At 48.5% G+C, this 21,139-nt stretch overlaps 1 protein-coding gene across 1 annotated transcript in view; it reads left to right on the forward strand.

Moving 5' to 3' along the window:
• The first annotated feature begins 355 nt into the window (after positions 1-355).
• The window catches only part of LOC112313310 (neuroligin 4 X-linked), a 159,896-nt gene continuing 139,112 nt past the window's right edge, over positions 356-21,139 (forward strand). The window contains exon 1 of the mRNA XM_024569846.4: positions 356-1,056. Coding sequence (XP_024425614.2) covers positions 585-1,056 — 472 coding nt within the window. The 5' untranslated portion in view covers positions 356-584. The remainder of the gene's footprint in view (positions 1,057-21,139) is intronic.

The raw sequence follows: 21,139 nt of genomic DNA on the forward strand, positions 1-21,139 counted from the left end.
TGTTTGCTCATTCAACAGAGCCTTGGTGGGTGTATCTCCCCAATGCCAGGCGTTGTTTGAGGGCATAGGGCACGGCAGGAATTCGGAGTCACTTGTCGCACTCCATGGAGATCTTCCTGCTCAGCTGTACCGAGGCACAGCTTCAGCCGTGGAGGAGAATTGCATAGCGTGGGGTCGAAGGCTGCGTGGAAGAGACAGTACACGTGGCTGTCGCCTGCCCTTCCTCATCTTTGTTTGCTTTCTCTTCCCACAGGCTGACGGCTCAGCCCTGGTGTTGTTGTAAGAAACTGGCACCCTTGGCAGACGTCTGGGGTCACCGCCTCCTCAGAGCCTCACACTTGCTGGGATTCACCTGCAGCATCGAGGGAAGGCCACCATCTGGCCATGGGCTGCTCGGAAACCTGCTCGGCCCACGCTGGACACTGACCTCCGTCTATGAGCCATCAGCGGGGCTCCCTGGCCAGCCCTTCGCCTCTGCCGGGTCGTCGGCCCCCCAGGTCCGGCCTTTCTGCCTGCGGCTGGCGTCTCAGCATCGCTTGCTCGGAGTTGTGTCTCCCAGGCGCCGGCGGATGTCGCAGTGAACAATGTCGAGACCCACGGGACGGTCATGGCTTCCTCTGTGCTTCCCCCCGGTCTGCCTCCTGCTGAACCCCAGCGTCCTGCTGGGGCTCGCGGCCCTGGCCCTCAAGGTCACGCTCGTTGACGGTCAGGCCCAGCACCCTGTCGTCAACACCAATTACGGCAAAATCCGTGGCCTAAGAACACCCTTGCCCAATGAGATTTTGGGCCCAGTGGAGCAGTACCTGGGGGTCCCGTACGCCTCGCCCCCCACGGGCGAGAGGCGGTTTCAGCCCCCAGAGCCACCCTCCTCGTGGACTGGGGTTCGCAATGCCACCCAGTTCGCCGCTGTGTGTCCCCAGCACCTGGACGAGAGGTCGCTCTTGCACGACATGCTCCCCATTTGGTTCACTGCCAACCTGGATACTTTAATGACCTACGTTCAAGACCAAAACGAGGACTGCCTCTATCTCAACATCTACGTGCCCACCGAGGACGGTAAGTACCGGGCGCACACAGGAAACACGCCCGCCCCGCTGTCTCGTGTGGCTTCGGCTCGCCCTCCCTGTGCCTCCTCTCCTCTCTAACCCGTGCATTTCTCCTCATACTTGGAACACAGTTCTGGAGCCACTTGGCGTCCGTTCCACTGGGTTTTCTGAGCCTCTGCAAGAGGGTCAGTGCTTCCTCACGGTTATATCTTGCCTTTTTAGCTCCGATACGGGTCGACTGGCAGGCGGTAACAGGCGTGAGTACATAGTGTTTCCTCCTACACCTGACTCCTGTGTAAACGGGCGAGTCCACCGAAAATAGTAGAATGGAGAGCGTCGTGATGCTGAAGGCCGTGACCTGAAAATTTTCAGGACTGGTTCCAGTTGCCTTGCTCTTGTAGGAGTCTAGCACCCTTTTGGGGTGTGTTTCAGTCTTGAAAGGGGCCCCTGGCTGTATGCAGCAGCCAAGCAAAGGGTGTTTCATAAAGTGGTCAAGCTTCGTTGTTGGGGCTCCATGGTTTTAGCACAAATTTGCTTTTTCTTTTCTTCCAACATCCAGCGCTATCCGATGGCCAGTGTGTGTCGGGAGATCACAGTAGCTACGTGAGAAAAGAATGCGCTCGTCGGAGCGAAATGTCCCCTTTGTTTTCAGTGCCACACCAGTGAAAAGCTTGTCTGAAAACTGTGTTCACTGTATTTCTCTGCAACCCAATGCGGGTGGCGTCGGGCTCTCTCCTCTCCACGCAGACTTCAGATTAGCGATTTTTATGATGTCGAATCGGAGCGGTCATGCTCCGCCGACGCCATCCCATTTCCCATTCACCGTTTGCAGATGCTGTTTTTAGACACGGAGATGGGAAGGCGTAGACGGAATCTTACTGAAATTCGGAGAAATAGTTCACAAGAACGACAGACCTCACCTTCGGGAGACACTAGCGTGCGTCCATTGTGACTGTAATGGATGGGTGTCTTTTTTTTTTTTTTTGTCTCCTTTAATCCTTGGAAAATGATTTTCAGTGCGATTGAGTAGGAAAGAAACAATGGCATTGTTCTGTGATCTCCAAAAGCAGACCTGGGCGGCCACATCGCCCGTTCTGCATGTGGGGGCTCGAAGGTGGCGTCATGGGTGGAGTGTTGGGAAAGCTGGGCCAGGGCCGCCTGTTCTGGGCTTCACAGAGAACACCAGCCCCAGAAAGGAAGGAACCGGCCGCGCTTCCTTGTATATTGGTAGCTTCTGGCAAGTGTCCCGTGTCGTCATGACGACAGAACACACAATTATCCTGTAGACCCCTGGGTCTCAGTGTGATTCACGGAATGCAAGTGACATTTGCACTCGGTGCTTCCAGCCTGGGGCTCAGGTGACTTTGCGGGGAAAGATGAATAGCGGCCCCCACACGCTGTTTGAGCTGCCATTTTGCAAGCCACCTGGCGGGCGGTCTTTCTCCTAACGAGCTATTCCAATAAAAAAATAATGACAAAGAAGGGAAGACGTAAAGACGGAAGAGAGACACCGCGTGGGATAAACGGTGAAAACGGCTTTCAGGCTGCGAGCCAGTGACATTTCACAGCTGACCCCACGGACAATGTCTGCCCGTGAGATAGACTTCCCCCTGCCAGGGAGGTTGGACCCGATGAGGCCCCCCACGCAGGAAAATCAATACTTTCCTTGATTACAAGGCTGTAGATGGGCAATCGTGTGGGTGCGTGGAAACCAGGAGCCATGTGGCCGTTTTCCTGCGGCTGGCTTGCTGTGGAAGAGGAATTCGAGAATAGAAAAATGGGGAAAGCCTGAAGCCAGCACAACTTGTTTACTTCTTTGCTTTTTTAAACAAGTTTTGCACACAGGGATCTCGCTGGGTCTTGAAAGGGAGCGAGTCACTGAAAAGGTAGAACCAATCTCCCTATCTTAGGCAAATATTAGAATTTTCCTGGTGACGGTTTGACGTTACCTATTGCTTAACAGCACAAGGCAATCTTTTGGGTCACGAGTTTGTTTGTTTGTTTGTTTGTTTGTCTTTTGTCCTGTGACACCAGTTTGAGAATCAATGTGGAAGTGGAGATAGTTAGTTATTGCTTATCCACTAAGTGATCAGCCCCAGTTCTAACAATAAACATCGAGCATATGGCATCGTACTGATTTCTCCAAAGGCCGTCTCTTAGGGCGTATCGTAATTCAAATCGTTGCCTTTAGTTAACAGAGGAGACAGCATGGGTGCACGATTGAAGTTCAGAATTCCACGGTGAGACTCGTTTTGCTCTAGATTGGTGTTTGTGCGTGGATTGGAGGGGGCGGGTCCTGGCAGGTACGACTTCACTACCAAAAATAACTCCCAGCACTTGGGGTGTGGCAGTCCTGTGCTCTGCGTGGGGGGGCACACAAGGGACACGGGTGCCTAATTTTGAAAGACGCCGGTGGCAGGCACCATAGGGACTTTCCAGAGATACGCACGTCCAAACCCCCGGGCCTGTGAATATTATCTTTCATGGCGAAGGACACAGAATTACAGCCGGAGATGAATTAACATTTGCCGATCCCTTGGCCTTAACCTGGGAGGAGTATATCCTGGATTATCGGGGTGGGCTTAATAATAACAAATCATAACAAAGCTTCTTAGCTGTGGAAGAGAGCAGAGGAGGAGAACCAGGCTGGAGTGAAGCACTGTGGGAAGACAGAGGTGGCCATGGCTGGCTTCAAGGACAGGAGGCAGCTAGGAGTCACGGAGTCTGGTAGTCTTCAGGGGCTAGAGAAGCCAAGGAAATGGATTGCTTTGCGCTCCCTCCCCCCAGAAGAGCACAGCTGACCTGACCCCTTAACTTCAGCCCAGCGGAACACGGACCTTTGAACCGTATGACAGCGTCAGCCAGCCATGCTGACCCCACGGCTTTTGTGCCGAGAGAAAGCTCCTACAGCGTTTTGCCATCCATTCAGTGTTTGAATTTCCTAGTAACATGAATCTCCTCCTGGGGAGCAAAGTCAGTGCTGAAGACTTGTTTTGAGCATTGGGAAGCCACCCCCATTCTGGGATTCTCACGCATTTGCTTCCTTTTCTGTCTCAAGGATTCCTGGTAGGAAGCACTCATCTCAGCACCGTGTGGTTAAAGTGGGCTGAGTCCCGTCATTCTTATCAAGAACAGAAAAACCGGTTCCCACGGGCGGGCAGACGGGAGGCGTAGCTGAGGCTTCCCCTCTGTGGGGTAAACACCCAGCCTGTTGGCCCCCGTGCTAACAATAGCCTCAGAACTCATCCTCCTAAATGTCGTATTCACAGGGAGACCCCAATTTTGCACACGCAAGAATTGGGCATTTCCATTTCCCCGGGCAGGTTTCCAGAGTAGATGTCATTGAATGACATAGAGCAAAACATCCAAATTGTCCTCTGTCCGCAAAATTTCATGGATGGTGGGAGTCATATCTCTAAATGCCTTTCTGGCCCTCCTGAACACCGGCTAAGCACCATCTTCTGGGCGCCCGGCTTCTTCCCTGTAGACCTGAAGCTCTGATCTGTTCTGCCCAAAGGGGTTCTCTGTCGTGTCCAAAAATTCTTGATGAGTTGATTTCTTGACAGAACGTCCGTGAAGTCTTTCTCTTTTCCCGTTTTATTGAGATGTAACTGAGTCCCACCACGGTGTGAGTCGAAGATTCCCAGCATCATGGGCTGACTTGCATGTATTGTCCAACGGTTACCGTGATAGGTGTAGTTAGCTTTCGTCCTCATGCAGATCCAATGAGCAAACATTGTTTCCGCTTGCGAGGCACATTCAGGGTTTGTTCTGCTAGCACCTTTCGTGCATCTCGCCCGTCAGTGTTAATTAAGCACATCCATCATGTTGTCCATCGATCCCAAGTATGGAGTCTTCCCGCCGCTGCAAAGTGGACGCCTGAGCACCGTTGCCCAGTTCCCTCCTCCCCTTCCCCCACGCCTGCTCGGACAACAAGAGTTTCGGTCTTTTTCTCTGAGTTTGGTTTTTACTGGGGTTTGGTGATTTTTGCCTTTATGTTTTAAAGAGTCCCCGTATGAGAGAGAACATACGGCATTTGTCTCTCTCTGTCTGACTTAATTTCTCTTAGCATAAATATCCTCAAGGGCTATCGATGTGGTCAGGAATAGCAAGATTTTCTCCTCGCCTGTGGCTGAAGAATACCCCATTGTATCTCTGTCTTTATCTTGCTATTGAATATCTATCTATCTCTCCATGGCGGCAGGTATCTTCCCTCTACCCTTTTAATGTAACTCTGGTTCACTGGTCCGGCTAAGCTCAGAGAAACGATCAAGAACTTGGCAGCCTGGGTCCAAATTCCCGCTTGTCCCCCTCCCAGGTGAGTGGTTATGGGCAAGCTCCTGGACTGGGGCGTGCCTCAGTTTCCCTGTGTGTAACTCGAAGCTGCAGTGGCAGGGTTAAGGCATTCATCCAGGGCAAGTTCTGAGGCCAGCAAGGTGCGCTTACGGCTGCTGTAATCTGGTGTTGGCAGAACACAGTTAATGGTAGAACAGGAAACAACAGGACATTCGGGCTAGCTCGCTCGTGTGCATTGGGTTGAATATATTAATCCAGCCCGTAATGAATGTGTATTGTTTGGAACACAATTATTTCCTGTAGAAGAGATAAACGGATCCTCACTTCCTACTGTTCCGAGCGTGGCTTTAGCTGAAGGGTGTTTAAAGCCAGTAGCGTCTTTGAAAAGAGCAAAGAACCAATCGGCCCTGCTTCCTTTTGGGGCTTTGTCATCTTTTGCACTGAGTTGTTGTGCATTTTTAGCGTAGAATGTGACGTACAGAAATCATCGTTAAGAAAGCATTAACATTTGTTTCTTGGAAGAATGCCGTAGAACCTCTGAAAACAGTGGTGCCTACTCTGTTTTACCTGAGATAAAGAGAAAATTAATTTTCTTTCTCTTCCCGTGAAGTCACAAATAAATTGTATGCGGATAGTCGCAAAATCTACCTGAAAAGCTAAACGTCGACTAAGTTAACACAGCAAGAAGGGTGTTTTAACCAAAAACACCACTATGTATGTGAAAATAATTGAATGATTCATATTTTTGTCTGTCATTTGGAGGTTGGACATGTAGATCGTAGGTTTTAAGTGAAGATAATTATGACCGATTATTAAATAAATCTCTCCCTGACAACAATTAACTGAAAATAACTTAGAATTTCGTGTGTATGGTTAAACCAGAGTTAATTTCTGATAACATGGTGTAAAAGATCTCACCGATTTGAACATAGAATAATGATCCTATTGGAAGAATAATAATCTTAATAATAATCTAGCAACTGTATGTTTAGAAGAAAACTATTTCATTAGTATGAATTATACTTGTTTGGAAAATTTAGAAAAAAAACTTTCCCTAAAAAAGGGATTTTTTCTTATATTTTTTCATTACATAAAATTCCACTCCACTCCATTTGCAATTTAGAATTCCTTTCACAATTAGGATGAGTCCAAATCACCTGGAATGTATTAAAAACCCCATCTGTGAAACACGGCACAGATCGTAAGCCGTGTAATACAAACCGGTTCGGACAGAAATTTTAGGTGCAATTAGTCTGCTGGACTGTTCACCCGTTGGTCATTATTTACTTTTTTAAAAACAAATTGAATGGGGTGACATTTGGTTAATGAGATCACATAGGTCTCCAGTTCATTATTAAAGTCTTACCACCAGGAGATGCCGTGTTTTTATCTGTTGCCGAGTGGCACCATTAGTTTGGAGTCTGTCGTTTATTTGTCCCGTGGTGTTAGCCAAGCCATTGGACCTTCTTCATATTTAGTGACCTCAGCTACTAATCGATGCTTCGAGATAAGATCCCGACCATCTCCTTTGGAACGTAACTCTTCAAAAGTTGCGCATCCAGTTTCGCTAACGACGTATTGCCTACCGTCCCAGCTCACGCCAGTTAGTTTATTGATGTTCTCATCCCAGCTTGGATTCTTCGTGTATTTTCTTCTCGCTTCCATTCCTTAGTCTCATTAGAGATCTTTGAACAGGTTGATTCATTTCAGAATTACGGGTCAACAGACCGTTATGTACACACACCATATGCACAGAGCTCCGGGCGTTTCCACGTGGTGATAGAAAGAAATATAAGCCCTTGGCTGGGAAAGCCAACGAGCCAACTGATTTGTGGGTGCAAGAATCCGAGGTGTTTTAGGGCTTCAGGAAGAAAAAGGCAGGAGAACCGGAAAGTTGATGTTTTCCGGGGAGATCCCACATAGAGAAGGTGCCCCGCACTCGAGAGACCTTCATCCTTGGAGCAACGAGGAAATGATTTCGCGATTCCCTACAACCAAGTTCCACGTTTGTGCTTGTCTAGAGGGCCCGGGACATAACACGTACACAGTGGGGCAGAAGGGAAAGATAAAACTACGGCAGACGTCTAGGAAGGAGTTTGGATCGTGTTATCTAACATGCGAAGGACTCGCTTGGGTATTTCTGCATTGTTACCTCTTTGACGTCACACGATTCACAAATGTGCCTTCGTGCAAGGGCGTTCTAATGCATGCTTTCCTTGTCAGCAGGCCGTGCAATACAGGCTCCATCAAAGAATGTACCGTTGTTCCCAAATTCGTACTTTCTATCCCCAGGAACTTTGAGAAGCACATCATTCATCAAAATCTGCCCGGCTGCCCACAAGTTTTTACCCACTAAAATACTTTCACACTGCATTTCGTCATGGGTCCTTCCAGATAATAAATACGAAATCAAGTTATACTATTAATTTTGCACGTTCCAAAAATGCTTAAGAAGAGAAGAAACGTGAGAAAACTGCACTTTTGGTGAAACCATTAACATGTTAAAAATCTATAAACTTAGATTAGATAGTGCCTTTTCGAGCGAAAATCAGATACTGATGAGATCAAATCCCACCATAGCATGCTTTAGAAGCGTATTTGCATTTCACAGGGGGGTCCGGTCTATTACATATCATACTCAGAGTTACTTGAAAGTACTGTATTTTGCCGTGTATAATGCGCCCTTTTTTGCCTAAACTTTTGAGGGAAAAATAAGGATGCGCATTATACATGAGTAGCACTAATTCTATATCTGTGTACACGTAAAACAGAAGATTTTTTTCTCCTGAAAGTTTGGGCCAAAAACGTGCTTGTGCGTCATACACAGCAAACTACGGTTAGTGATGGAGCCAACTTGGACCTCGATCTCGGAGTTGTAACATTTTTCTTGTGGAAAGCGTTTCCGGGGTCACTTCCCCAGATTTCTCACAGTTGCAGCGTTTCCCGGTTCCGAACCCCCTGAGCACTAGCGGACAGGAAGCAACTGCCGTCTGTCTCGGTGTGATGGTTCTTTTACAAGTGTACACCTCATAATGGTAGGCTGTCGACTCAATCAAGGCAGGCGGCCTTGGGGAAACTTGACACGTGAATCATTTCCTTGAATGCAGAGCACCTGAGTGAGGGGATAGTCCCCGTCCTTGGACGTGAACTGGGTCAGCAAAGACCTTTGTGAGGTTGTCGGGGCTTCATTTCCTTGTTGGATGGAGACTGCCGGCCAGGTAGTCATGTGACATCTGCCCCAAGGGAGCTGAAGCAGTTCTGGGGGTTTCCTTCTTCTCCTGCTCGATTGGTTTGAAAATCTTTGAATGTAACCTATGTTCCTGCCCTGTGGTCTTTTCCAAGCGTATTCTGCGGGCTTACTTTCCTCGGGCACGTGGATTTAAAACCTTCTGACCTTGCTTCCTGGCCTGCGGTGGGTAGGCTGTAAGTTGATTCTCTTATTCTTCTTGTTTAGTTGACGTATACTTGGTGTACAATCTTCTGTTGGATATATTAGTTTCAGGTGCACAGTATAGAGATCTGAGATTTTATACCTTCCAGTCTGGGTACCCTGCTAATTCCAGTAATCATCTGTCACCGCATAAGTTAATTGCAATATTACTCACTGTATTCCCTCTGCTGGACTTTGCATCCCGTGAGTATTCCGTCATTGCCAGTCTGTGCTGCTCAATCCCTTCCCCTCTTTCACCAGCCTGCCCACCTCCTCCTGTCTAGCAATCTTCAGTTTGTTTTTGTACCTGTGAGTCTGTTTTCTGTTTCCTTCATTTTATTTTTTTTACACCCCACGTATCCGTGAAATCATACGGCATTTGCCTTTTTCTGTGTGACTTATGTCACTGAGCACAGTACCCTCCAGGTCCACCCACGCTGTTGCACGTGGCATAATGATTCTTTTCCGTGGCCGAGCGACACTCCCGTTCGGTATGTGTGCCACATTTGCGCGATCCCTGCATTCCTCACTGGGCACCCAGCTTGCTACGTAAGGCTGCAGTGAGCACGGACTGGGTATGTCTTTTTGAATGAGCACTTTCATTTCCTGTGGATAAATACCACCCAGTGGGCATGCTGGACCATATGGCGGTTCCCCTTGTAGTTTTGTGAGGAACCCCACTATGTTTTTCAACAGTGGCTGCCCCGTTCCGCAGTCCCACATTCTTACACGGATGTGTCGGTCCATTGCTGGTGTCTCCCGATGGGTGATGGGCATGCATTGGTCCTCCTGGGTCACAGCATGTACTGGGATGGCATCCGGAGCAATCCTGGTTTCCGTTACTATTTTTGCCAGATGCATTAAGCTCTTGGCTCATTCATATTGAACCTGAAGACAGGTGTTTCCATGTTTTTTAAAAAGTAATATTCTACGTTACAATATGATTTAGAACGCCAAAGAACACAGGATCCCTCCGTTTCTCGTGGGAAGCTGTTCGCACACACCCGGACGCAGCGGTTCGCCGCTGTGGCTCAGGTGTCCCCACAGGACGCACTTCAGCCTGTGCGCTGTGTGTTTTCCTGCGACGCCAGTCCCCTGAGCGATGACACGGGAAAGCAGCGTACGGTTGCCGTGGAGCAGCGAATAAGCTGCATAATTAGTTTGTACTTTTGCGAAAGCAGGGGGTTGCCTGCTCCTAAGTGCAATGGACTATAATTTGACTTAATGGAGGTGGAGTCATTTCCAAGCCATTAATGGAAGTTCCCAGATGGGGAAAGCCTTGAGCTCATTGTCTTAGAGGCTTTTCTCTAGACCTAGGGAACCAGGCTTCCCCGAGCATTTTCTTCAACTTAAGGTTCTGTAGTTGTCGGTTACTGTTTTTATTCCTGTTTCCATTGTTGCTTAAGTGACACTGTTTAAATCACATATGAGGAGGAACCATGAGGTCTCATCCCAAAAAGAACTGAGAGTCTCTGAGGTTTGAAATTGTAATTCTAAGATGGCAGACCATCTGTTAGCATCTCTTAAAAACTTTCGCAGACTATGGGATGGTTCTTAATCCTTCCACCTTCTTCTCTGGTCAAGAGCTTTGACTCACCTGCGTTACTGGATGAATCGTGTGCCCCCAAATCGTACGTCAGAGTCCTAAGCCTTGGTCCCTTTGAGCATCCCCTTACTTGGAAATAGGTTTTCTGCAGATGCACTTAAGGAAAGCGGAGGTCCCTACTGTGTTAGCAAGGACCCAAAATCCAGGATGACTGGTGTCCTCATAAGAACAGACACAGAGACAGACAGGAGGACACTGTGTGAAGACGGGAGTGACACATCTACAAACCGAGGGACAACAAGGAGGGTGGGCACCCTCCAGAAACTAACAGCTGAAGGGGAGACATGAAACAGGTCCCCCCTCCAAGCCTACAAAGGGAACAGCCCTGTGACTCCTTCTTTCCGGGAACAGCCCTGTGACTCCTTCTTTCCGGGTGTGCGACCAGCAGAACAGTGAATTCCTGTTGTCTTGGCCAGAAGAAGCCAAACTACCTGGTTTCTGTTCTTAATTCCTGAAGTCCTCTGTCAGCACCCGCTGCTCTGTCCTCGGGGAAGCCTTCCCGACACCTTGAGGTCTGCCGGCTCTCTTCTCCGTCTGCTCAGCAGAGGAGGACTTCTTGGCTTCTCATCCCCCAAGCCTTGGGGTTTCCCACAGAAACCCTCCACGCATTCAGGAGCTGCAGGTGAAGTCCACCTTCTTCTACAGAACCTTTGTTCCTCAATGGGCCACAGTCTCACTTCTGTCCCTTCTTTGAGAATCGACGTTAGGCTGACCTGTTCTCTCTAAGACACCCGAATCCACGTCTGCTAGGGCCTAAGGATGCTCGGCATCTTCCTCGGGCAAGTTCCAGGCACCTGCACCGTGACTTTTCCTGGAGGGACACATAGTAGCCTGGCTCTGCCTTGGAACATCGCCGCTTCCTGCTGTTCGCGGGCTTGCGGCCCTTGCTCCCCATCAGTGGACTGTGACAGTCGTGATGGGCCATCACTTCCACAGCCACATTCCTTAAGGGGTGAAGTGGCCTGGTACAAGCGCAGTGTTTGTGTGGCCTTCTTGCTTTCCACGCTTTGACGGAGCCAGCTGCCACGTTGCAGACGCCCCTGAAACCAGAAACCGAGGGCGGGCCCTCTCCAGTAGAATGGGGGCATAAAGTCCCAACGGACCATAAGGAAGTGAATTCTGCCAAGAAGCACGGGAGCTTGGAAGGCGATCTTGCCCCGTCGCTCATACCGTAGACACCTTCCCTGACACCTGGTTGCAGATGCTGGTCCACAACCCGGAAGCCTGGGCCTGGGCTGCTCATCCACACAAGCCGCTGTGAACTGGGTTGTTCAAAGCCATAAGCTTTGCGGCCGTTCGCTACACAGCACTCGGGAGGCAAAGCCACGTGGCCGTGTAGAGAATGCGTTTCCAAAGCTGGCCAAGTCATCACTCGCCTACCACCCAGGTAGCGTGTCTCTGGTTGCAAAACTAGACATGCTGAGATTCTTCAAGCTGTTTTTATGTAGGAAAGAGTTGACAGCGAGTGAAAGAAACTCACGTTGAGTTCACTTAAGGGGGAGAAGAGGGACCTGCTGGGTCCGTGTCGCGAGAATGCCAGCAGGAGCTACCACTTCCGAAACGATATTCTCATATCTAATGCATTGTCCCAAGGACCATGGCTTGTTTTGGGTCCTTCTGTCCACTGGTGACTTGGCTTTCTTCTCAACGAGGCTGACTCCACATAGTGACACAAAGCGGTCCCCAGCATGTCCCTGTGGTAGCATCCTAGAGACATCGGTTACTGTTTTTATTCCTATTTTTATTGTTGCTCAAGTGACACTATTTAAGCTCAGAGAAACATGTTGGGGTGGGAATGGCGATTTGGGGCCAGTGAGGTCACAGGCCGGCAGTGAACCCATGTCTGTATCTAAGATAAAGGGACGTGTGGATTGGCGTGGGCTGGGGTGAGCTCCACACTTGTGCATGCAGACAAGGCGGGGTGAGTCGAACAGGAAGTAGCGGAGGAGAGATGCAGAAAAGGCAGTTGGGCAAAGCAAAATGGAACGTTCGGCAAGCAAAACCCATCTGTTCTCATCTCTCGTATTAGGGAGAGTAATTTAGCCGGAAAGAAAGGTGTGGCTTCATGGAGAGAGAAATGAGCCCGGAAGGCAAAGCCATACCCTACGCTATTTCTTGCCTTTCAGCCAAACGGAAATGCCTGGGAACGGGAAGAAGGGGAACTTGCTTACAGGTGGTTACTGTGCTGGTGTTCTGAGCATCATGGCGTATTATGTGAGTGACATAGTGTGATAAAGTGACAGGAATTTAGCAGATCTGGAATTTTGTATTTGGACAGTCGGAGAGACGCATGAGACCGGAATACGTTCGCTCTTGGCACCTCACGGGTAGGGTGCCTGCAGGTGGCACCCTCGAGCAGGAGTGGGTGAGGCTGCGGTGAACAGGGTGAAGCCTGCTGAGGCCTCTGTGTCTTTGAAGAGTTCCAGCCAAGGCGCTAGGTGTGCCGAAGGCGTGGTCCGCCGATGGAGTTGATCTGGGACAGGTGAAACGGAATTTGAGTCGGTTCCACCCTGAGCCGTTCGTAGGGGACCAGGCTTGGGGAGAGTTGCATTGTGGGGCACGAGCAGATGGCTGGCCAGGTGACATGCTGTCGTCCCTCCGGGAATTCTCCAAGAAATGGGAACTCACACTCAGCTGCCTTCTGCTCACGTGGCTTCTTTGTGAGGGGTGGCGATGGGTGCACTTCCAGGCTGCTGGTGCAAATCTCTTGCATTCTTGCGTACGTGCAAGTAAGCGTCACCCACGCCCTTCCATCTTTGAGATTCTCTGGCTTTAGCCAAAGCGTGGTTTATACATTTATTCCCTCCTGCATCGAATACTTAGCGAGCATGGGCTGAAGGTCAGGACCTTGGCGGAAAGTGGACCCATCTGTCCCTTTGCAAACCACACAGGGTAGGATTCACAGTTGCCCAGAGTCAGCGTGGAGCGTAAGCTGTGCTATGAGGTGGCAGGTTGCAGAAATCTGGGCACGTTTCCCACGGACACACGGTCCACACTCAGAAGGGCTGCAGCCCCGTGCCACGCGAAGGACAGGAGCCGACGGAATTGCCTGGGCGGTGAGGGGCATTCCAGGAGGACGGAATGTGACAGGCTCAGCGATGGAGCCCAGAGGCTGACGTGAATATTGATTTTCTCAGCCGAGTGCCACGTAAGAGACCGAGTGAGGGGATTTGCCATCTTTGCTCAGCCAAGCGTCCAAAGTGTGGGCACTGTTTACAGTCACCGAGCCCCACAGCCACATGCTGCCACCGTCCTCTGAGCGCCAGAGAACACTGATGGACTTGGTCTTGCAAAAATTGGGACAAGCGCCCAGCTCACGGGGGGACTTGCCTCCTGATAGGGATGTTCCACGGGAATGGACGATGTGAGTCATGGGCCGGATTCATGGGGCTGCTGCCTCTTTTGGCAACAGAGATGAAAAGAACTCAGTCACATTTATGTACCCATTTCTGCGGCTGCCTTCGCACGATAAACTTCGACAGCTGCGGAAGAGACTGTGGGTCCCAGCGTCTCAAACGTCTGTTTCCTTGTCCTGTACAGAAAAGGACACAGTACGGGAGACCTCGGCTGGCCCTGGGCGTAAAGGCATTTACACAAATGCATTCACAAAGGCATCGGGGTCTTCTCTTTGACACACACACACCAACGGCAGCTCGTCCAGAGCTTTTTCAGGGCATGCGGTACATGTTCTCAGAGTAATGGGGAACTTTTCCAGCCTCCATGCACGCCCTGCCTGACTCCCCTGAGCTAGGGCTCGTCCCCAAGAGTCTGCATTTAAATGAGCGTAAAGCTGATGCTGACCGATGTTTTTAAAAATTTAAATATGTTGATTGATTTGAGAGAGGAGGAGGAGGAGGAAGGCGACAGAGAGAGACTGGTTGCCTCCCATATGCGCCCCGACCTAGGACTAAACCCACAACCTAGGTACGTGCCCTGACTGGGAATCGAACCCCCAACCTTTTGGTGTAAGGAATATACTCCAACAAACTGAGCCCCACCGGCCAGGGGGACAAGAGATTTTTTTATATAATATGATAGCTGTAAACAAGATATACATTTGTCTAATAATAACGATAGTTTTATTTATAGGACTATTTATATGAGGGATATAAACATATAGGGTTTAGCGTATGAATAACTGTCACAACCAGAGCTTCAGAAAATCAGATCTAAAACATTTGAGACCACATATAAGCCAGTACTTTTTTCCTGCCATTAGAAAAAAGGAGCAAAAAAAAAAATCAGGAAACCCAGGCAAGAAACTCATATCGCTATTGGCTAGACCTCCAAGATCAACTCGTCATAAAGTGTATCTGTAGGGAATTATATTGAAACGTGTGTGGCGGGCTGGCGTGTGAGCACAGTGGTGCCGTGAGGACCGTCGGACACTCAGGGCCGATCTCTGCGACACTCAGGGCCGATCTCTGCGTGCCTCGTACCTGGGTCAGCGTGTGCTGTGCAGAACCTGGAACTGTGTGTATCCGGGCACCTCCTTTCCACAGCCGTCTGCAAAGCTGAGCCTACAATAGCAGCATGACGTCAGTCTCGGCTCTGCCTGGAACGACGTCTTCCCAGTAGTCATCTTGGCGGGGATTTGTTCTGTTTTCTTTTCTTTTCTTTTTTTTTTCTAAGATTTTATTGACTTATTTTTAGAGAGAGGGGAAGGGAGGCAGAACGCGAAGGAGAGAAACACTGATGTGAGAGAGAGACGTCGATCGGTTGCTTCTTGTACGTTTCCCGACAAGGACCCAATCCCACAACCCAGGCAAGTGTCCCCGATCGGGAGTCGAACCTGCGACCTTTCGCTCTGTGGGCTGACGCCCAACCCACTGAGTCACACCAGTCAGGGCTTTGCAAGAATTCTTAATGCAACTCTGTGGCAAGACAATGAACAACAGCAACGAAGTAAGTATATGGAGTATACATATACCTAGGTCTAATATTTTTATTTGGATGAATATACGCAGACCTCCCTGCAACGTTAGTGAAGGCAAAGCATTGGCGATGTTTGTGGGACATCCTTCTGTCACCCTCAGCGCTGGGGACAGTTGTCTGTTGCAAGGGGCTGTCCAATGTGCTCTGACACCCCCTGGTCTCCAGCCACTCCAGGTACAGAAAAGCGAGGATGCACGTTTCGGGGCGTGTTCCTGCAGCACAAAGTGAAACAACCCCGAGGGGACAGGGAAGGCTGACGTGTGAGCGCTGTGGCAACCCAGGAAGGACCGTTTTTGAGCAGGAAAGTGACAAGCTCTGGTTTGGAGAGTCGTCACACAGGCTGCCAGTCTCTGACTCAAGCGAAGACTCAATTACTTATTTTTAATTCTGGTATGAATAAGTCTGTTTGCTAAAGAGAGTGAGTGGTTTATTATGTCTCCTTAGTTAGGTGGTGAAAGCAGTTTTATTGGTATCAGAACCTGAGTGCTGTAGCAATATTGCAAAGGTGTATCCATAGGTACACCTGAATGAAAAGGCCAGCCTGCTTGGCTGGTGTGGCTCAGAGGATGGAGCGCTGGCCTGTGAACCAAAGGGTCGCTGGTTTGATCCCCAGTCAGGGCACATGCCTGGGTTGCAGGTTCGATCCCTGCTCTGGGCACGTACAGGAGGCAACTGATCGATGTTCCTCTCTCACATGGATGTCGCTTTCTCTCTCTGCCCACGTGCTCCCTACCCCAGCTTCCTCTCTCTCTCTCTAAATAAAAAAAAAAATCAATAAACATATATCTAAAGGGGATGATAAAAACATTAAAAATTTAAAGATCAATCTCGTAGCCTTTGCAGGGAAAATAATCTGTTTACTGTGGCATCGACTCTGAAGTACGCTGGGGACGGCATGACCAAGTGACAGGCCATTCCTTCTGCTCTTTGTCCTCCGTGCTGTGATACAGCAAGAAAAATACCCCCACCAAAAACAAGTATCTGGGCCCTTTTGTATACAGTTGGTAAAGAAACGTCCACAGATGAAAATGCAGTAAAGAATGCACCCTCAAAACAGAATCTCCCACCACCCTTAACAAAATTAGTCCGTGGTCGTTAACGTGGGGTTTGTGATACATTTTATATGTTCTTGATTAGATTCAGAAAGCAAAGAATCAGCCCTAATTGATGCAAACAGGCTGTAATTTTGTGCTTTTAATGTAACGGCCTCTGGCCAAAAGCGGACAAAAGAAAGACCATTTGATTTGTTACTTTAAATTTGTTTCTCCCGTCCTGCTCGCAACTAGAGATGATTTACAGTTTTAATATATTTTTCATGCACAATTAACATCCTTGTTGCCAGACTTCGAGAGGAGCCTGGGCAGTGCAGCTGTGGTGATTTATCGGGAGCGCGTGGAACAGAATTAATTCCACCAGCAGCAGGCTTTCACGGGGTGGGGGGGGGGGGGATGCACAGTCCCGCAAATGCAGAGAGAGATGGCTGTGCAGGGCCAGGTGACTTGGGCAAGGTTCTGCCTTTAATGGATGCCTTAAAAAAATGTGTGTGTGTGTGTGTGTGTGTACACATATATATAGATAGATTGATTTGAGAGAGAGACAGTAAGGGGAGGGAGGGAGAGAGACAGACAGCCATTGATGTAAGAGAGAAACATTCATGCATTGCTTGCCTCTCATCTATGCCCTGACTGGAGATCGAACCTGCAACCTTTTGGTATACCAGACAATGCTTCAACCAACTGAGCCACCAGGCCGGGGCTAATGGATGCCCTTTAAAAAAAAAAAAAATTTCCAGCAGCCAAAACATTGTATTCACGTTGGGGACTTTTCTCCATTTCAGGTTTCAGTGGGGAAAATATCCTAACATAGTTATATGACAAACTGTGGGGAAATTTAAGATCAATATTTTAAGAAAAACATGGGCCATAGGAAATATTTTAAAGAGTAGGTCTTTTTTTTTTCCTTTTTCACAATTGGCGTAGAAATTGAAAACCATGCATTTGATAGCAAAATAGTAAGAGGTTTTTTTTTTTAACATCTCAATATTTAAAAATTGTCAGGCTTGCAAGTTTGTATATGATTTTGTTTTGCATTTCGCTGGTTTTGAAAGCCTCACTGGGTGCTGGAAGGTTAACATACTTTTTGTTCACCGTGGCGTTAGAAATCCTCACTCATCACCTGCCCTTGTTGGAGACCCAGGAAGTCAGCAGGGCTTCCTGGGGCGCAGATGAAACTCCTCCGCATGCTATTAGCTCTCCTTTCCTGGAAGGAAAGAAACAAAGAAAGAAACAGTGTCGCAAGGTATCAGGGTAAGGGAAAGATCTTGCTCCTGTGCAGTCAGGCGGCTGTGAATTTCATGGTTTGCAGGGAAAACAACAATTAGGGATATGTCTTTGCTTAGCTGGTAAACGTACCCAGAGAAAACCAACCATCAACACGTGGCTTCAACTAAGCTTGTTTGCAGATGCCTCTCTGCCTCTCAGAGTGCACAGAAACCTGTCTGCTTTCTAGATTATATGTCCCTTCGTCCTTTCCTCCCCCATTACGTGACAAGCTTACCGTTTAAATCCACCAGATGTACTTTTCTACAGAGAGACAAGGCCTGTATCCGTCCCCATGAGTCTCCAAATCGCTAACCACAGGGGCATGCAAACTGTAGCTGATGATAACTGTGTGGGAAATGTACAGGCATCTCAGCAGAAGTCTTGGACCCGCGGTTTCTGTGGCTCTTTGCAGGGAGGGCTTCCGTTTTCTCCGCAACTGTTGCACTTTGCGGTTTCTGTGGCTCTTTGCAGGGAGGGCTTCTGTTTTCTCCGCAACTGTTGCACTTTGCGGTTTCTGTGGCTCTTTGCAAGGAGGGCTTCTATTTTCTCCGCAACTGTTGCACTTTACCGAAGCATTCTGTCTTCCCTTGTATAAAGTCGCTGGTATCTAAAGCTCCATTCGCCGTGGGTGGGGGGAAATGCCAACGCATACATTCCTGGTGGCTTCGCGATTGGCCATCATCTTTATGGGCAGCAATATGGCCCGGGTAGCAAATGCCTTGTACGTGTGCCCGGAATACACCAGGCTTGAAGGCGTTCTATCCTCGGGAGGTAACTGTGCACGTGCAGAAGGATGCGTGTCTATGGATATGTATCTTCGGCCACTTATGGGAGCAACAAGAAGAAAAAGGATGCAGCAGTTTTTAACAGCCCAGAACTTGTTACATTATTAAAGGCATAATACAAGCGTGGAGTACCAGCTATTAAAATTGTACCATATCCAGTGATGTGGGGAATATGCGGAGTGTGTATGAAAACATTGCAATTGTACCATCTTACATTGCACTGGCCGGCTTTTTCTTGCGAGATCGCTACACCAGGAGCGTGCCGGGGGCGGGCGCTCTGTGCCCCTCACAGCACACCAGCCTCCTCGGAAACTTATGTCTTATTTCTAACCCACCGAAGGCTCCTCGAGGGCCGGGCACACAGATAAGCGGACTTTGGTCTAAACAGTCAGTTCTCTTTCTCCTTATTCATTACACATGCCTTCTCTCAGCTGTCCCCTGGCCTGTTCTGATGCCCTTTCTTGTTGTCTTGATGTAGCAAAATATCCCTCAGGCTTTTTTCTGCCTTACCCCTTTTTCTACGGTAGGACATACTGAAGAAATCCTCTCCATCTCAAAGGTGGCAAAAATGGTCTCCTTTGTATTGGTCTCTGAGTGTTAGAGTTCGTGAACGCATTTTCTGTCCATGAGGAGTTTATATTCACAGAGGGCATGAGGCCGGGATCCAGTGTTGGCTTTCGGTAAACAGTCATCATTGGTGGCGGGAGCCGGGGTCCAGATAGGGCAAGGCAGGACGTGCAAACAAGCATATTAAAAGATGGGACCAGGCCCTGGCTGGTGGGGCTCAGTGGGCTGGGCGTTGTCCTGCAAACTAAGGGGTCACAGGTTCGATGCCCAGTCACGGCACATGCCTGGGTTGCAGACCCGGTCCCCAGTAGGGGGCGCTTGATGGGCAACCGCACCTGGATGTTTTCCTCCTTCTCTTTCTCCTTCCCTTTCCCTCTCTCTAAAAGTAAATAAGTAAAATATTTTAAAAACATAAGACCAGGCTATAGGAAGGAGCACGGTTAGGACCACCCCCTCGGGTAGTAACATTAGGGAATCCTCACGGGAAGTCACATTTGCCCACCGATGTCATATATGGGCCATTTTCTCCTTTGCTTTGTTTGAGGATTGCTTGGGTGAAGCCGAGGTAAAGCCAGAGGCAAGGGTGCGTCCCTGTGGGTTTTGGGGCAGGAGAGGACATCGGCAAGGGACCAGCTGAAAGGGACGCAGAGAAATCACCGCGTACAATCTTCTAACATCACCTCCAGGAACCTAACGTTTTTTTTTACTGGGTACCGCTTGCTCCTCGGTTCATTCCTGAAGTCGGGGAATCAGATGGAGTCAATCCCTGTGTTCTTCTCCTTCGACTTTATCCTTGCTCTTTGTGGATATCTGTCCTTCCGTATGTAATTCGGAATCAATGCGTCAGATCTGCGAAATCCTGCCGTCTTTGCTGGGAGCTGCGTGCCCCTGGAAGGCGCGTTAAGGAGGAGCAGCTATCTTTCCAAATTCACGTTGGCGTTCTCTACGCTGGAGTCCGGTAGCTCTAATTTTGACTTTGAGAGACTTGTGTCCATTCATTTTTGTTGTAAATAGTATCTTATTTTCCATGTTATGTGCTGCTCCTGGTATAAATATTCTGTGTTGATTTTTCGTCCATTCATTACGTGTTCAGCAGTCTCTTTGGGTTGTTATTTCTCGTGGCTCATCGATTAAGCTGCGTGGATTCCGTAAACATGACTGTAGTTTCTACAAATAGTGACCGTTTCCTTTCTTTCTTTTGAATATTTACACTTTGCAATGCCTTAAAGTCTTGTCTCATCCTGTGACCCCGGACGTCTGGTGATGTCCTACGGAACCGTGCGGACCGAAGCGACATCCGTGTGTTTGATTTTATACAAACGAGCTCTAATACTCTTGAATAAATGTGATGTTGGCTACAGAATTTGGGCCAAGGGCCATAATCGGATAAGAAATATTACCTTTAATGGCCAGTTGTTTAAGGCTTGAATCGTTTTTAAAAACTATAAATAGCCATTGACTGTTGTGTAAATCATTTTTGGCATTTCTGTGCTTGGTCACAGGACTCCCCTCCTCCCCCCCCAATTCACTTGGTTTAATATCATGATGGACTTTTTCTCTATTTAGGGCATTTTGGGAAACAAAGCCTGATTTGATCATAATGTAACCTTTCCAAAAAAAAAGCCAGTACTTTCTTAGGTTTGGTTTGTTAGTATTTCACTTACGATGTCTCCAGCTACATTCAAAAGTGAGTTTGATTTCTAGTTTTGATTTGAATTAGAATTTGACTTCATTTCTAAATTTGGGTCTCATTATCTTGTACCATCTTCAGTTGCTTTTGCTATTTAAGTTAATCTTACAGAAAACATGTATGCTGCTTTTTCATAAAAATTTTATATTTATCTGGCCCTGGTTGGTGTAGCTCAGTGGATTGGGTGCAGGCCTGCCAACCAAAGGGTTGCTGGTTCGATTCCCGGTCAGGGCACATGCCTGGGTTGTGTTCCAGATCCCCAGTAGGGGGCGTGGCGAGAGGCAACCACTCATTCATGTTTCTCTCCCTTTCTTTCTCCTTCCCTTCCCCTCTCTCTAAAAATGAATAAATAAAAGTCTTTAAAAATAAACAAATAAAAATTTTATATATATCTGAACAAAATATGAATAAGAATGATTAGTAAAGGTTGCCTGAAAATTGTGTGGACCGGTGAGTTCTTATG

The sequence above is a fragment of the Desmodus rotundus genome, chromosome X (assembly GCF_022682495.2).
Source record: "Desmodus rotundus isolate HL8 chromosome X, HLdesRot8A.1, whole genome shotgun sequence".
NCBI lineage: Eukaryota > Metazoa > Chordata > Mammalia > Chiroptera > Phyllostomidae > Desmodus > Desmodus rotundus.